Source organism: Gymnoscopelus microlampas (assembly GCF_963454915.1).
Source record: "Gymnoscopelus microlampas genome assembly, chromosome: 24".
In the NCBI taxonomy this organism is placed as follows: Eukaryota; Metazoa; Chordata; class Actinopteri; order Myctophiformes; family Myctophidae; genus Gymnoscopelus; species Gymnoscopelus microlampas.
Genome location: NC_139961.1, coordinates 22,655,847 through 22,668,282, shown reverse-complemented (window position 1 = coordinate 22,668,282; position 12,436 = coordinate 22,655,847). Strand labels below are relative to the sequence as shown.

At 42.1% G+C, this 12,436-nt stretch overlaps 2 protein-coding genes across 3 annotated transcripts in view; both read left to right on the top strand.

The window, feature by feature from the left end:
• The window catches only part of LOC311040927 (tensin-1-like), a 135,358-nt gene extending 128,745 nt beyond the window's left edge, over positions 1–6,613 (top strand). For both annotated transcript variants that reach the window (XM_084051352.1, XM_084051351.1), the window contains 4 exons: positions 1,212–1,380; positions 1,557–1,625; positions 1,731–1,760; positions 2,420–6,613. In XM_084051352.1, coding sequence (XP_083907478.1) covers positions 1,212–1,380; positions 1,557–1,625; positions 1,731–1,760; positions 2,420–2,549 — 398 coding nt within the window. In that variant the 3' untranslated portion in view covers positions 2,550–6,613. The remainder of the gene's footprint in view (positions 1–1,211; positions 1,381–1,556; positions 1,626–1,730; positions 1,761–2,419) is intronic.
• Positions 6,614–8,410: 1,797 nt separating this feature from the next.
• Positions 8,411–12,436, top strand: part of LOC311040604 (major histocompatibility complex class I-related gene protein-like) — a gene marked incomplete at its 5' end in the record, with an annotated part of 6,578 nt that continues 2,552 nt past the window's right edge. The window contains 3 exons of the mRNA XM_084050934.1: positions 8,411–8,441; positions 9,015–9,272; positions 11,734–12,012. Of these exons, the coding sequence (XP_083907060.1) occupies positions 8,411–8,441; positions 9,015–9,272; positions 11,734–12,012 (568 nt within the window). The remainder of the gene's footprint in view (positions 8,442–9,014; positions 9,273–11,733; positions 12,013–12,436) is intronic.

The following is a 12,436-nucleotide window of genomic DNA, read 5'->3' as shown; positions in this document are numbered from 1 at the left end:
TGTCTGCTGTTGAAGCGCTGCGTCATATATGATTTGTGTTATTTCATAATTAGTGCTAATGCAGTCTGCAGACTGTTGTGTACTGCATGTCCCATTCTACATTCACACTTCAAAGATGGTGAGATTAAACATGCTTTAACTTCACAAGTGAAGAGTTTCGTTCCAAAACGAGATATAGCCCACGGCAGTAAAAATGGACAGAGTGCCATAAACTAAAATAAAGGTTGTACTGTAGTTATTTTATGTAAACACGTTTATGATATATGTTATATTTAGAGATGTATTGGATCTTAATATTTCCCCCCAAATGCATATAGACAGTTTGAAACAGAACTCTTCCAAAACCTCAATGCTCCAAATACTGTAGAGTTGCATGTGTCTTGCAGAATATCATTTGTTGCTCAAATGTGCCATTAGAGCATCACCAAACGTAATGTGTAAATATATGTTTCTTTTTGTAGTACAGCACATTAGCTATGCTACACTGCACGCCAGGCATGTCAAGAATACACAGCAGCGCGTATTGCATGCTTGTTAAAATCACACCTTACAGCAGCTTCTCTATAGGCTCATTTATGCTCCCTTCACGTACAGTATGAAAACAAATACGTCCGTTTCTAACCATGTGACTGTCACTGCTCAGTACTTTCATGCATCCTTTGCGTTGGCATGGATGTTCAGCAATACATCCACTAGAGGGCAGTTCAGAGTCAAACGTTTTCTAAAACAAACATGGTGATGGTCACTACCGGGCCAACTCACATTTAATTCCAGACCATTCTCCTCCAAGCTGTTCTGTCCATAGCTGTTTGTCCCAGTGTCCACGTGGAGTGACTTTGCTATAGAGTGTTTGTTCAGTTACAGGGGTTTCCTCATCTCTCCAACTATTTAGTAAACATAATGTATATATTCAGGTCGGGATAACAATTTTATCCTGAGAGAGAATGAACAACTGAAAATGGAAGTGATGAAACAAATAAATGAGCAGACAAAATTGGAACTAACACCACAATCTCCGGTGGAAGTGCTTTGTTCCATCCGTATCTAAAAGCTTTCCAAAACCATGCACAAAGACAGCTGAAATGAAGGGTTAAGGTTAGAGAATGGACAGGCCTCTGTATTTAACGTTGAGCATAAACGAGCCTTTACTGTGCTATAGTATTATCCCATAGCTGGCTTTTCACCATGTTTCAACACTGATCCGTCTCTAGCCTGCAACGTTCTCTACATCAACTCCGTCGACATGGAATCGCTAACAGGCCCTCAAGCCATCGCTAAGGCCATCGGCCAGACGTTGGCCACTACCCCTGTGCCGTCTGCCACCACTGTCCATTTCAAAGTGTCCACGCAGGGCATTACCCTTACTGACAGTCAAAGGAAGTGAGTATATACACATTCAATATTATACATTAAAAAGTATAACTCTGAGAGCGTACAAATGGACCATTTGGTTCCATTTTGTACACTCTCACTGTTACATGAACAGTGAGGATTTTACTGTGTACCGTCTGCACACACTTTGCTGAAAACGTGATCGTCAATCTCTCTTGCCTCAGGATATTCTTCAGGCGGCACTATCCAATCAACACTATAACCTACTGTGACATCGACCCCCAGAACAGGAAGTAAGTGTTTAATGGCAGACCCTGTGTTGTGATGTGTAACATCGTGAACGTGAACACTATGGCTTCATTAAAACATGTTTCTTGGCTTTCTTTCTATCTCCTCAGATGGGGCAAAGACGGAGGTGGCTCAGTCAAGTAAGTGTCAACATTAAAGTTGATAGTAACATATTTGTAAAATAGACTATTCACACAGTACCAGCTTTTCATTGTTAGAAATAGGGTTATTGACCAAGTAAACAAGTGAATGAAAAAACACAGCTGTTTTTCATCTTAAATCACGGCGTGGTTGAGAAATCAGTGTGGAACTGTGTGCACATGAACACGCATACTGTAAACACACTCATTTTTACCCCTAAATCGTTGGGAAAACGTCCACAATTGAATACCCTATAGCTACATTTCCTAGTACTGTTAGTTCATATTAACGTAACTCAAATGTTGAAGACAATGGTTTAGAAAACAGTGAAAAGGAAGTGTAACTTAGACTGTGAATCAAAGAATTAGTTTGAAGATAAACAGTATGAAGTGCTGAAGTAGTGGCATATAAAACAAATAAAAAAATTGTCTTGTTCAGTAAATATATTTATGCTATAGTAGTGTTGGTTCAGAGCACATGTCTAATAACAATTATTCTGATTTAGGTTTGCACATACAAGGAAAATCCACTCAGAGCACATAATAAACATACAGTAACATTTTAAAAGTGGAATTCCAAACACATTTAGTTTTGTAAGTTGATCTTGTGCCAGTATACAATTTTTTTTAACAATATTTCTCACTCTCAATCCCTACAGACTTTTTGGATTTGTGGCAAGGAAACAAGGAAGCACAACAGACAATGTCAGCCACCTGTTCGCCGAGCTGGACCCCGCCCAGCCCGCCTCAGCTATCGTCAACTTCGTATCCAAAATGATGAAGCGATGAAACCCAAAATGGCCGCAGCCGTTCGGATACTTTCCTCGTTATTGGTGTCTTTGCTTTCGCGGGGACTTGAGGATGTCCTTTATTCGTTTTTTCTTTTCTGTTTTTTTTTCTTTTCCCCCTCTCGGACATAGTTTGTTTTGGGTTTCTCTTCTTTATTTATTTCTCTCGCCTTTGTTCTTTTTCAAAGGATTTTTTATTTAGTTTGAAGGACCAGTAATGATCAAAAAAGTGGCGCCAGAGGACGTGTGGCGTGGAGGTGTGAATGTGACGAACTGGGAGGCCAGTGAAGGGAGTAAAAAAAAAAAAAAGATTATCAGGGTCAACCTGTACAAGAGGACGATGCTAGCTAACAGCTACAGGAGTAAAGCTAAGGCTAAGTTACCGTGGGGGAACAAGCAAAGGATTCAGCAATGCTTCAGGGTTTTCCTTGTTTGAGTGATTTACCAAAGGTAGTACAAAACAGATGGAAGTATGAGATGGTCAAATTAAGCCATTCTTTTTTCCTCTCTATCTCTCTCTCTCTCTCTCTCTCTTTCTCTCTCACTCTCACTTTCTATCTCTCTCTTTATCTCTTTTCAAAAGAATGAAATCTTGAACAAAAAAAAACAAAAACAAAAGAAAAGAAATTTGATTTCTTCATAAACTTTTAGTCTTCAGGAAAAAAAAGGAAGAGAAACAAAAAAACTAAAGTCGGCCTTGACGGTCCATAACAAAAGAGAGTCTGAAGACCTTATGCATGTTAGCTTGATCTTTAAGCTCTGTTCTTCTACCTTCAACATTAAGTCATTTTGTGAATCCCTTAGAGTGGGCGTTTCCAGGCCTGTTGCGTGAGGGAAAGGGCTCCGCAGTGAAACGATGACTGATCTACACTTCCGCATAAGCAGACCGAACCCATTCAAACGCCACTCTAAGGTCACTGCACTAAGATCCAAACTGCCACAAAAAAACGCGCCACGGCCCTCCGGCCCGAGCCTGATCTCATCTCACTCGTCATCTCTGGATGGATTGAAGTGGGAATACTCTGGGCTGCAGAGCCCCCCCCCCCCTCTCTCTCGCTGTCTGGCATTTCACCTCTTAGGCTTTTGTCATGGCAGACGGAGAGGCACCTCTTGCCCACAGGATGGCGCCATCAGCCAGGCTTGGATGATCCCCCCCCCACACACACACACACACACACACGCACATGCACATGCACACAAACACACACAAACACACACGCACACAAACACACACACACACACACACACACACACACACACACACACACACACACACACACACACACACACACACACACACACACACACACACGCACAAACATATGCACACATACCCTCCCTTCTCTGCCTCGCATAGACTTGTCCATCACCTCCTTGCTTGCTGTTGTGGATTTGCTCACACAACGCTGCCACCAAAACACACTGGAAGAAAAAAACAAAATACCCGGGACTGGTACCAGTCACCTGGAACTATGCACAGTACTGCATGTTGTAGCCCCCAATGCAACCCCCCCCCCCCCCCCTTCCCCCCCACCCCATAGCTACATTAAGCATCACGGAACCCATCCTATGCTGTGTGCTACAAATGACTTTAGACAAAACTTTTAGACAAGTACACCAAGATTGTATGACTTGTCAGAGACTGCATGAAATAGACAACATTTTTTTGTACTCTTCTCGGGAGTCCTAAAAATAAGTAGACAAACCATTGTTGAATTAGACACTTGGTGGTGAGATGCAATATTTTTACTGTCCTGTCTTTTGTTTGGGTTTGTTTCGTTCTTCATCTTGAGCCAGGGTTACCTTTCACTGTATCAAAAGACAGTCTAGTCTTCATTTTTGGATTCACAGTGAACTTGCCATGTTGTCAACTTTACATTTAGATACCTTTAGGGATGAAAAGATGAGAAAAAAGAAAAAAAAAGAAATAATACAAGGAGTTTCCACACTGTGCGCAAATGCCTGCTTGTTGAACACATGCTCAGCCATTCACAATAAGCTAAGAAGATTGATATTGATATAAATGTACATAGATATACTACTTTGAAAGGTGACATAGCGAAAAAGTATTTATTTTTGTTGCTTTGGTCCCCTCATGATTACTCATATATACATATATTGTACAGTCTAGATAAAGAAGATTACCTAATGGGTTGGGAAAAAAACAAAATATATATAGACTTATTTTGGCTAATGATTTCAAAGTCTGACGATTTTGAAATGTGTCTGAATATATGGTGTACATTACTTTGTACATGTACATGTTTGTTTTTGGCTCGTCATGTATCATTTTGTGTTCTCAGAGATAGAGGTAGGGCATGAGACAGAAGCCTTCGGTTTGTACAGGACGAGTTGCATAAAGCCTGATTTATACTTACTTGTACGACAGTGTCACACTCCGAAAATAGACAATTTACAAGTTCACAACACGTTGCATGCCTTGCAACGCTTTCTGAGCGTGTATAGTGGCTGTTTTCGGCGAGCAATGCCGTCGTATCACGGATCATAAATTAGGCATTTTTGGCAGAAATGCCCTGGCGGTTTGCAACGAGGATAATTGATACCGTATGAATCAAGCGATTGCATGTTTTCCAGTAGTTCTGAAAGTCGATGAAAAACTGCGGTATAGACGTGTGGATTCATAAGGGAAGCACAGGGAAATAGAGATGTTTAGAAGAAGCCAACCTCAAATGCAATATAAAAAATACAGTCGTATATATGCACCCATAACCGTTACATTATGATTTGCCAAAGATTCAAACACATCTATGCCAACAATATTGCTTTTTATGTACAAGAGAGGTCTCCATGTTGAGCTTCATTACAAATACTCAGTTATCAGCCGTTGCTGTAGTTCACTGTCAGTTTTACACATATCTCTCAGCTCTAACAACTGTACAAATGCAACTTTAATCAACTCAGACCCACCCAAACCCCCTACATTGGAGAAGTACTGAATTGTCACTTTGATGGTCTATTAAGAAGGACTCTAAAGTAGTATTTCAGTGACCATAATGAGTCACACAAACAAAATTATTGTACTCTTTTGTACCTGTATTGTATACAAGATGTAACGAGGAAGAAGCTTTGAACCTTGAACACAAGGTCCCAAGTACTTTAGAGTTGGGTATTCAGTTTAAGGTGGGCATAGGGTTTGATATTCTTATTTATTAACTCCTGACTCAGTTCAACAGAACACAGGAGCATTTGAAGTGTACAAAAAAATAAAGCACTTATATTCACATTGAAGAATTATAACAAAGTTTCACATCAATGTCTGGAACAGTAGACCTGTATTTCTCTAATGCTAAACCTCCATGGTTTTAGCTTTGGTCCAGCTCAATCCCAGACTGCCAAAGGTGAAATCTTCTCCGGCCCCTCTCGAAAGTTGCATTTTAAAGCAATGATTTATTTATTATCCTGTTATTATTTATTCTTTTATCCATGTTTTTCAAGGTTCTCTTTGTTTTATTATTATTGCATTATCACATTATCACAGTTGTCAGTGTTAACCAATGGGGGAATGTATGGTAACACTTTATTGGAAGCAAAGAGGTACAGTGCACTGAGGGACGTTGTAATGCGTTTATGCTCTGGCGAAAAAGTGACACGTGACGTGTCACGACTCATGTCGACACTTTATTCAGTTGAAAACACATCACCGCGGCATGTCACGACACCTTTTGTTTTTGCCAAAGCATAAAGATATGCCTTTACCTATGATATCACAGTGAAACTGAAAAGCTGTTGTGAGCTTTATTCAATTTTTTGTCAGTTGAAGAAATTGCACCATTAAAATAAACATTCAATCTAAATTATTACAAAGGCTCACACAAGCTTATTTTCAGAATGTGTGTATTGCACCTGTTGGCTTTGAATAAAGAGTTACCTATTTGTTTTAGCGAAAAAGACGAGATTGCTGTGACTTGTATGTATACAGATGGGACTTGTTGTATGAATGTGCTACAATGGCTGTACAGAAGGGTCCCAGGTTTCTTTGCGCTTATCATTTATATTATATTGTCATGGCTTACCTGTTCCTAAGGAGAGAAAAAAAAACATTAAAGCAATACAAATCAGTTAAGGTAAGTTATACACTTGTGCTTTCGTTTTTTTGCAGGGGTGGAGTGGTATATGGAACTAAGGGCCTCTGTGTCAGTCACATGAACAGTCATATTAAGAGTAAATAAAAAGTACTACATTATTTTAAACTACACCAATGCCTGTTGGGAACGAGGCCCGTTGGGAGCACATGCCCCTCTGGTTAACGCATACTTGTTGTATCCATTGTCAGAGTATCATAGAACTTGGAGGAGGGTTTATGACGTCACATTGCTGACATAAGGGATCTCCATACTGTATATGGACATAAAATGGACTCAGGGGGGCGGACAGATACAGAGACTTAATCAGAGATTTTTGCATTTTCTGGACAACTAAGTGCGACCAACATCCCACTCCGCACAACACACCCTCTCGATTTATGTAGGGGATAGTCTCGCGTGGCCAGACTGTTGCCTCCCACAATTTACAAATGTTTCCGGCATACAGTCTGGGACTCGGAAGCTCTGATCATGCTTAAGGGGAAAGCGGAAGCCCCTCCCCTACCCACTTCCGTTTTAGCATTGTGCAGTGGCGCAAAGGAGTCCGACTGGAATCAAAACAAAAAGTGTTAAATAATATAAATATGATATATGTATGAATATATATACAAATATATATATATGTATCATATATGATACATATATGAATATAATGATAAACTATCCTCGCACAAATAACATGAATCTACCTATGACTCTATGCTTCCGCCTCGGTTCTGTTTCCACTCGGACTACAGGTCCGCGGGCACCGCGTCGTGATTGGTCGAATGTTTTTCCGGTCTGAGTAGCTTCCGTTAAGCAGCTTTCGGGAAGTGGAGTTCCAGACTCTATATAGCATTCAGAGATTGTGGAATAGTTGTTTCACGCCAGCAAACGGAGATGTGTGTATGTATGGGTACATACACACATCTCCGTTTGCTGGCGTGAAACGGGTCGCTACGAAACGGAAGCTCTTGTTCCGGATCTGGCAATTTTGTTATGTATACAAATGTGTTGCGGAAACCGGATGTGCTTTTTTCGGACCGGATCGCGTCCGTCTTTCCGTTTTTTTTTTTAACATGGGAGTGGATGGGACTTCCGGCCGTCTGTACGGTCGGGAACGGAATTGTGTGTATGTACCCTATGTAGGGGACAGACAGACAGACACAGAGACACACAGAGATACATGGGTCTCTTTCACAGCAGACATTTCAAGAATCAAGAGGGAAAGAATCAAACCACTATATATCACTCACTCACTCTGGTGCCTCACTATTTGCTTATGTGAGTTTTTTTTCCCCCCAAATAAAGTTGTTCCCTTTTTCTCTCTCCTGGATGAAGACACACGTAAAGCGACTTTGATTATATAAATTCCAGGTATTATTATTAATCAGGAGGGGTGTGTAAGACCACTGGCTATATGCTTACAGAAGTCCAGGATCACCTCCTTGGTCTTTATTTTTTCCCGCTTTTTTTTAAAGAGATTTGGGCCTTTTTCTGCCTTTATTGATACAAATGGCAAATGGGGAGAGAGGCGGGGAGTGACACGCAGAATAGGGATTGGGATTTCAACCTGTGTCACGCTGTCAGCCCGCATTACAGCCTGGGTGCCCAGACCGCAAGGCCAGCGGTCCAATCCCTCCTTGGTCTTTCGAACATTCAAGAAGAGGCTGTTTGCCTGGCACCACTGTGCTAGACCTGCCACCTCCTCCAGATAGGACCCCCACCACCTCCTCCAGATAGGACCCCCACCACCACTGTGTCGTCAGTGAACTTCACCATGGTATTTGAGCTGTCTCTGGCACACAGTTGTGGGTGTACAGGGAGTACAGGGTACAGCAGAGGGCTGTGGGGGTCTTGTATTTTGACAGGTAAATGCAGCTGAAGGCAATACGCTAAATTGTGGGTGTGTGCAGTTACATTTAAGTGTTTCTGGGGTCCTTGAAATAAAAAATATATAATTTCACCTCCCTTGACTGCACACAGCATCTAAAGTGGCTTGATGTCGCTCTTATAATTGACTGTATTTATCACTTTTACTTTCATCAAGCGTTGTGAAAAACTATATGGACTCCCAGGATAAATGAGCCAGCACACATTAAATACTTAATGTGGTATTTCATCTGAATCGCATTGTGCGCGCGCTCGGCTATTCTCTCTCTTTCACACACACACACACACACACACACACACACGCACGCACGCACGCACGCGCGCGCACGCACTCACACGCACACGCACACACACTACTATAATGTGTCTCATCAGGTGATTTCCCTGGAACCGTCTCTAGATGAACATACACAATCTGTCCAACAAATCATAGGCTAAGAAAATAAACTATATTTAAACAACAAATTTAAGAAATCTTTGCTCTTTTTCAGCAATTCATTCCTTTAAGTACATTGATACTACCAGCACTGGTTTGAGTGAATTCCCTGAGTTTGTGGTTGTGACCCTCCTGGATGATGAGCTGATGGGATACTTTGACAGCAACATCAACATCTATGTGAGCAAACAGAGCTGGATGGAGAAGCTGGGACAACAGTATGAGGAAAGACAGACAAATCTACTTAGAGGAAATGTATATACCAGCAAACACGATCTTAAGGAGGCCATGAAGCGGTTCAACCAATCAGACGGTAACACTAACCTGAAGCTTTACTGTATTCATTGCTGCTCTCCCTCTACACACACAGCTCTATAACTACTGTATGTTAATATATTGTACTGTATATAGACTAGTGTATGTTAATATATTGTACTGTCTATGACTAGTGTATGTTAATATATTGTCCTGTCTGTCTATAGACTAGTCTAGTATGTTAATATATTGTACTGTCTATAGACTACTAGTGTATGTTAATATATTGTCCTGTCTGTCTATAGACTAGTCTATGTTATATTGTCCTGTCTGTCTATAGACTAGTGTATGTTAGTCTCGCGTAGCCAGACAACTATTCCACAATCTCCGAATGCTAGAGTCTGGAAACTGGCACTTCCGTTCACGAAAATATATTCTAAAATATCTTTACATTTTCTTTTTTAATTTCCATTTCTGCTAAGCAGCAAGCTAAATATACTTAAATGATTTTGATTTATAGTCGGATAAATTTGCGTGACTGTAAAGACGAAACGTAAATGGGGAGGAAGCTTCACATCCGGTTTATATTCTAATCATGATCAGAGCTTCCGAGTCACAGACTGTATGACCGGAAACATTTGAAAATTGTGGGAGGCAACTGTCTGGCCTCGCGAGACTAAGTGTATGTTAATATACTGTACTGTATATAGACCAGGGACGTGCTGGGCCCCTACAGTAATTCAGCCTGGGAATCTCAGATAGAGAGGCCTTTGGCCGCGTGCCGGAAATGTTTTGCCTCTGGCCTTGCGGCGAGGTCCCAAATACTAACCGATGAGTGTTTTTTTTTATTTATAACTAGAGGTCCGGGCGCCCTATGGGCCCCGGCTCGCTAGCCGTGCACGGGACTCTAGCGAGGGCGCTAGAGTCCGCGGACCCCCTGGGAGTGTTGGGTCCCCCGCGGACCCCTGTGAAACATCGCGGACCCCTTCGGCTGGGTTTTTTTTTCCATGAAGGTGGTTGCTTGTTTCTGGCACACATCTGGCAACACTGACCGGTCTGCTTGTCTTTTGGCAACGTGGCAACCCAGATGCCGAGTCGTGTGTTGTTGTGGGGAGATTACAATAGCGGCTGCGTGGTGTTGGTTGTCTTTGGGATGTACATGGCACGTGAATGACGGACATATTACCGTGAGTGTGGTGTGATAGAGACATGACTAAAGTGAAAGCAACGGCGTGGGTCGAACAAAAAGGTAAGCAAGAGCGGGGGTTGAAGCGAAGGACGCACGCCTGTTGTGGCGATGCAGAGATTTCAATGGCCGCCGCTTTGTGTTGTTTCGGCTGTGGCCGTTGGCGTTCGGTTGTGCTGACGGTAAACGGTGCGAAAGTGTTTCCCCGTCCGGTGTGGTCGTAATGTGGTGAGTAGAATTAATTATGTTCCGTGGAGGCAAATGTGTAGTGACCAATGAGAAGTACCCTACGCCACCCGTAAATTCAGCGTGCACGTTGTGGCTGGTGTTGTGGTGACATGTCATATGTAGTTGTTGTGTTTAGTCCAAATCAATGCTGTGGGTATGGCATCAGCGGTCCAAATGAATGGAGTGGGTGTGGCATCAGCGGCCGAAGTAGCAATTCTCCGATTATATAATTAGATAGATACAAATACGGCTGGCCGTAACAACGGTACTTAACAGGTCACACTTGGACCATTGATATGCAGGAGTCGGTAGCTTTTAGCTTTGTAAAAGGTGCAAATGGGGCAGACAATGTATCACAATGTATGTATGTTGTCGGAGCAGAATTTTTATTTCTGACGAATCTCGCCCAGGAGTTTGAGCAGCTAGACGGGGCAGGATCTTTACTGACCGTGCAGCTGCCCCACTTGCCCTCATGACGTGACGCACCTGGTGTATGTTAATATATTGTACTGTCTGTCTATAGACCACTAGTGTATGTGTGAGAAGAATGAGCCCTTTTGCGGCTGGAAGCAGTATAGAGGCGCTTTTAAAGTGCAACCCAAAAGGTCTATTTATTCACCATCACAATACAACAGACAACACAGGAGCTCCAACAGGTGGCATGGTGGTGCCTGGCTCTCATACTACCACTAACTGAATAGGCTTGTTACTGGCAGCCTTTTATACTCAGCTGGATCAAATACAAATGCATCCTATAATACATTTGGGAGTGGCGCGCATGCGTGGCTGTTCCTTCACCGGCCGGCCGTGTGTCTGTGTCTGCCTGCCTGTCGTTCAGCACAGAGTTAACAGCTTGTCGTTCATACGGGTCCTACCGAGCCGAGTGCAGCCGACCAGAGCCGAGCGAAAACAAGTTCTAGACTAGTGTATGTTAACATGCTTGTGTGTGCGTGTGCGTGTGCGTGTGCGTGTGCGTGTGCGTGTGCGTGTGCGTGCGTGCGTGCGTGTGTGCGTGCGCGAATGTTTTTGTGAACTTTAGCGGGATGTGGTTTAATTCACTGTCTGTCTGTCTGTCTGTCTGTCTGTCTGTCTGTCTGTCACTCAGGTGTCCACATCGTACAGTACATGGCTGGTTGTGAGTGGGATGATGAGACTGGAGACATTGATGGCTTTACACAGTATGGTCATGATGGAGAAGACTTCCTCTCATATGACCTGAAGACAGAGTCATGGGTCGCTCCAAAACCACAGGCCTTCATCACTAAACTGAAATGGGAACAAAACACAGCTTTGATGGCACAGAGGAAGTACTACCTGACCAGTAACTGCATTGAATGGCTGAAGAAGTATGTGACCTATGGAAACAAGACTGTACAGAGAACAGGTACAACATAATGTGTGAGGAGTTGTACTTAGATAAATATGTTAAGATGTAGTAACATCACTATGAGAACAACAGAGAAGAGCTAAAACAACATGATGTGATGGAGTTGTCAGGGTTATTATACAGTAGTTGTATAGTTACAACTAATGAAATAAATGAACTTACTGAAATAAAAATAAAAACGAGGCTTCACAAAAAACTAACAATAACTGAATGAAACTGTATTGTGTGTTTACAAAACTAACTAAAATAAACTAAAGTCATAGAGAAAATGTCCTTAGTTTTAAGTTTTAAGCCCAGTTGTGAAAGATTTTCAAAAATAGTGAAAACATCAGATCTACAAGCTCACAAAGCATTGTGTTGTGAGCTTGTAGATCTGCTATTTTCACTATTTTTCTGAGCTTGTTGAATCTCGTTCATGATT